General features: G+C 27.0%; 1 protein-coding gene and 1 long non-coding RNA gene across 2 annotated transcripts in view; one reads left to right on the top strand and one right to left on the bottom strand.

Moving 5' to 3' along the window:
• Positions 1–615, bottom strand: part of LOC107605754 — a 1,847-nt gene extending 1,232 nt beyond the window's left edge. The window contains exons 1-2 of the mRNA XM_016307725.2: positions 404–615; positions 199–317 (exon numbers count right to left, since the gene is read on the bottom strand). Of these exons, the coding sequence (XP_016163211.1) occupies positions 199–317; positions 404–440 (156 nt within the window). The 5' untranslated portion in view covers positions 441–615. The remainder of the gene's footprint in view (positions 1–198; positions 318–403) is intronic.
• LOC110263671 overlaps positions 1–3,288 on the top strand; it is a 17,168-nt gene that overhangs the window by 8,218 nt on the left and 5,662 nt on the right. The gene's annotated exons all lie outside the window — the stretch shown is intronic.

Below are 3,288 nucleotides of genomic sequence, written 5' to 3'. Positions count from 1 at the left end.
GAATATATATATATATATATAAAATAAAAATCTAAATTTAATCAAAGAATACAGTTCAAATTGAAAAAAATAAATAAATATGAAGTTGATGGCTCATATTTAGTTGAAATCATAATCATAACCATAAGTCCTATGAACAAACACTAACAATGATCATAAAGCAGTGATATTACATGGATTTCACCATCAAATTCAAACCTGAACAACTTGTGCTAAATTTGAAATAGCTCTAAGATGTTCTTCCTCTATCTTCTTCTTTGTTCTCCAATAAGCATCAATTTCATCTTTGGTAAGGGAACGGTTCCTCTTAAGTGTTGCTAATAAAAAAATCCAGATTTTTTCACATATTAATTTTTTAATTAAAAATAAATAAAAATCATAATAACAATAAAAATTAAGGTACCTGATTTAGAGTCCCATCCTGCCATAAGAGAACCCATTATTATTGCTAAAAATTTTCTGTGTTTTCTTTTCTGTGTGCTATCAAACTTTTTTCTCACTAACCACAATGCCTATCTAAAATGTTATTAGATAACTCACTTTGTAATGATATTAGATAGTACTATTTTTTATAGTGCTTGTTGATGAGTGTGCTAGCTAAGCTTTCTTTTTCTTTTGGTCTTATCCACTTGTTCAATATATTAATAAATAAATGGGTGAAATTGGATCCCACCAAAAAATAGTAAAGTTGATTCCTTAATTTGTGATTACTGATTAGTCAGTAATTAATAATTAGTGTGTGAATGAATATTCTAGGCTTCACTTATGGTAGCCCACAGAATATGAAAACAATGTGGCGTTAGGTTCGGCAGTTTTTGGTTTTCCTGTTATTTTCCACTAATTATCCTTTTGAACAGGTATGGATAAAGTAGCAGAGAAATTGTATTGTTATTTTGTGACTCACTTTAAATTAAATTAGGTGAATAATAATTATTATGAAACTTATGAAATTATTATAGGTTATGTACTTAAGTTTATTATTGGACTAATCAAAATTTTATTTGAATAATTTTTAATTTGTTCATGTAATTTCATTATCATTTGTTCTCATAAACTATCAAAATTATTTCATATAATTATAATTTAATTATTATTTGAAATATAATTATTTATATATTTTTTATTAATTTATATTTTTCTAATTTATAATTTCATAATGTGATCTTTAAATATGTATTAGAATTTGTTTTTATTATTCAAGATCACAAACTATATATATAGCAATTACGTTTAAACTCAAAAAATTCTTGTATAAAGGAAAGAAAAATTGAAAATGATGAGTAAATAACATCGTCAGCTTAGGCTTATCACATTTATAAATAAGGATGAATGTCGAATGATATTAATTATTAGTGAGATCTCAGTATTTATTAAGAACCTAATGCATGTTCCATTTAAGAACAAATAGAATTGTTTGACTTTTTTTTTTCACTGGTAATTTATCAAAAAGAATTTATCAATACTTAATTACTTATCACTTATGAAATTCGAATGTATATATGGTGATCTTAAACTTAAAAAACATGCAAAAAATCTTATTCACTAATATTATTAGCGCGTTAAATAATTAGATTGTTGTTATGAATAAAAAAAAATTAGTCTCTATCTCAAGTCTTTGATATAAATTATAAAAATATGTATGTAGGGCTGTAAGATAGGGACCTACTTCATGTCACGCCGATTCCAACAATGGGGTGATGAATTATGATGCCATGCATTTTGGTAAATGATAATATTATTTTTTGATAATGAAAATGATGATGATGATTTATTAATGAATGTAATGGTGCTTGTCTCTATTGATGTGGGATCCACATTACTCAAACAATCTTATCTTGAAGGGAAAATATCTTCACCCAACTCTTCTTTTGTGTTCAATGCTTTCGCCGTTCATATTTTGTCACTATTGTCATCAATATTATCATAATTTCTACTTTAATGCGAGACAAAAGTCCAAAAACATGCATAGTGGAAGGTAGCATAATTTTAATACTATAATATTTCAACTGAGAATTTTGTGACGGCAGTGCTAATCGTACAAGAATTTTTGCAACTAAATCCAGTTAAATTAGCTTAGATTAATAAAAATTATTTACATAATATATGTGTAAATTATGCGCTTTTTTTGTATTAATATAATTAAAAATACAAAATTATCTATATATCACATAAAATTTTGTACATAATACAAAAAAAAATTAATATTTGCATACAACACAAAAGTCATGAATTTTTTATGGCCCACCTGTCATAAAAACTCCACATCAACTTTTGCGTCATAAGCAATAAATATAATAAATTAATTATAATTTAATTATTTAATATATTTTTTATTTTTTTATTAACTTACCATATGGCATGATTTTATTGATTATTGTAAATACTTGTTTAGAGGGATTCTCAACCTTGATCCACGTGAAGAGCTCTCCTTCTCTTTTCACTCCGATGATAATTGAGTCCCAATATGTCAAAAGAGAAATTCTATTTCTTAGCATTGGAGTTGCTCTGAGCCCTTATTACAACTCAAACGCTTGTCATTAATTAAGGCAAAATTAACTAATTAAAGTACACTTCTTTTTCTTGAACCTATCGGCAAATGCATTGTTTAATCTAACTAGCAAGAGAATAATCATTGTATTTCGTGGTGCATATTCCAATTATCGTGGATAACAAACATTGTTTAATTATTGTTGAATTATAATTTTACTAACTTTCTAATTTTAATTACATTCTTATTATTTTAAAAGTTGGTCTTTGAGGATTTATACTACATAAAAAAAATAAAATGTAAAATATTTTAAAAATATTTGCATTTATATTTGTTATATGATATAAAATACTAATACGAATTTAATAAAAAAGTATCTAACATAAAAAAATCAATTACAAGCCCATGATTTTTGAGCCCAACAAGGTCAAGCCCATGATGTAAATATTCTCTAGAAATAGTGAAGGGAGGATGACACCTTCAAAAAAAGGCCCAACAATTGTGTTTAATTTTCTGAGAAAATTATAAAAAGGTCTGACAAAAAATAAAGCTAAATTTATTTTTTCTTTTCTTTCACAACAAAAAAAAAAATTTCGCTCTAGGAACTACCATAGCAGTCATTTTTTATTGATTGTTTCACTCTTGATGATATTGGCAATAGGGATGGCAATACCATCCGAACTCGCGGGTATCCACCCCGTCCCTACCCGCTCGAAATGGGTAATTACCTGCTCTGTACTGGGGCGGATTTTTAGCGGGACGGATTTTTGGAAGGGGCAGGGGGCGGAGTCGGCGGAGTC

The sequence above is a fragment of the Arachis ipaensis genome, chromosome B06, assembly GCF_000816755.2.
Source record: "Arachis ipaensis cultivar K30076 chromosome B06, Araip1.1, whole genome shotgun sequence".
In the NCBI taxonomy this organism is placed as follows: Eukaryota; Viridiplantae; Streptophyta; class Magnoliopsida; order Fabales; family Fabaceae; genus Arachis; species Arachis ipaensis.
Note: the sequence above shows the minus strand (reverse complement) of the source record. Positions and strands in the feature narration are given on the sequence as shown.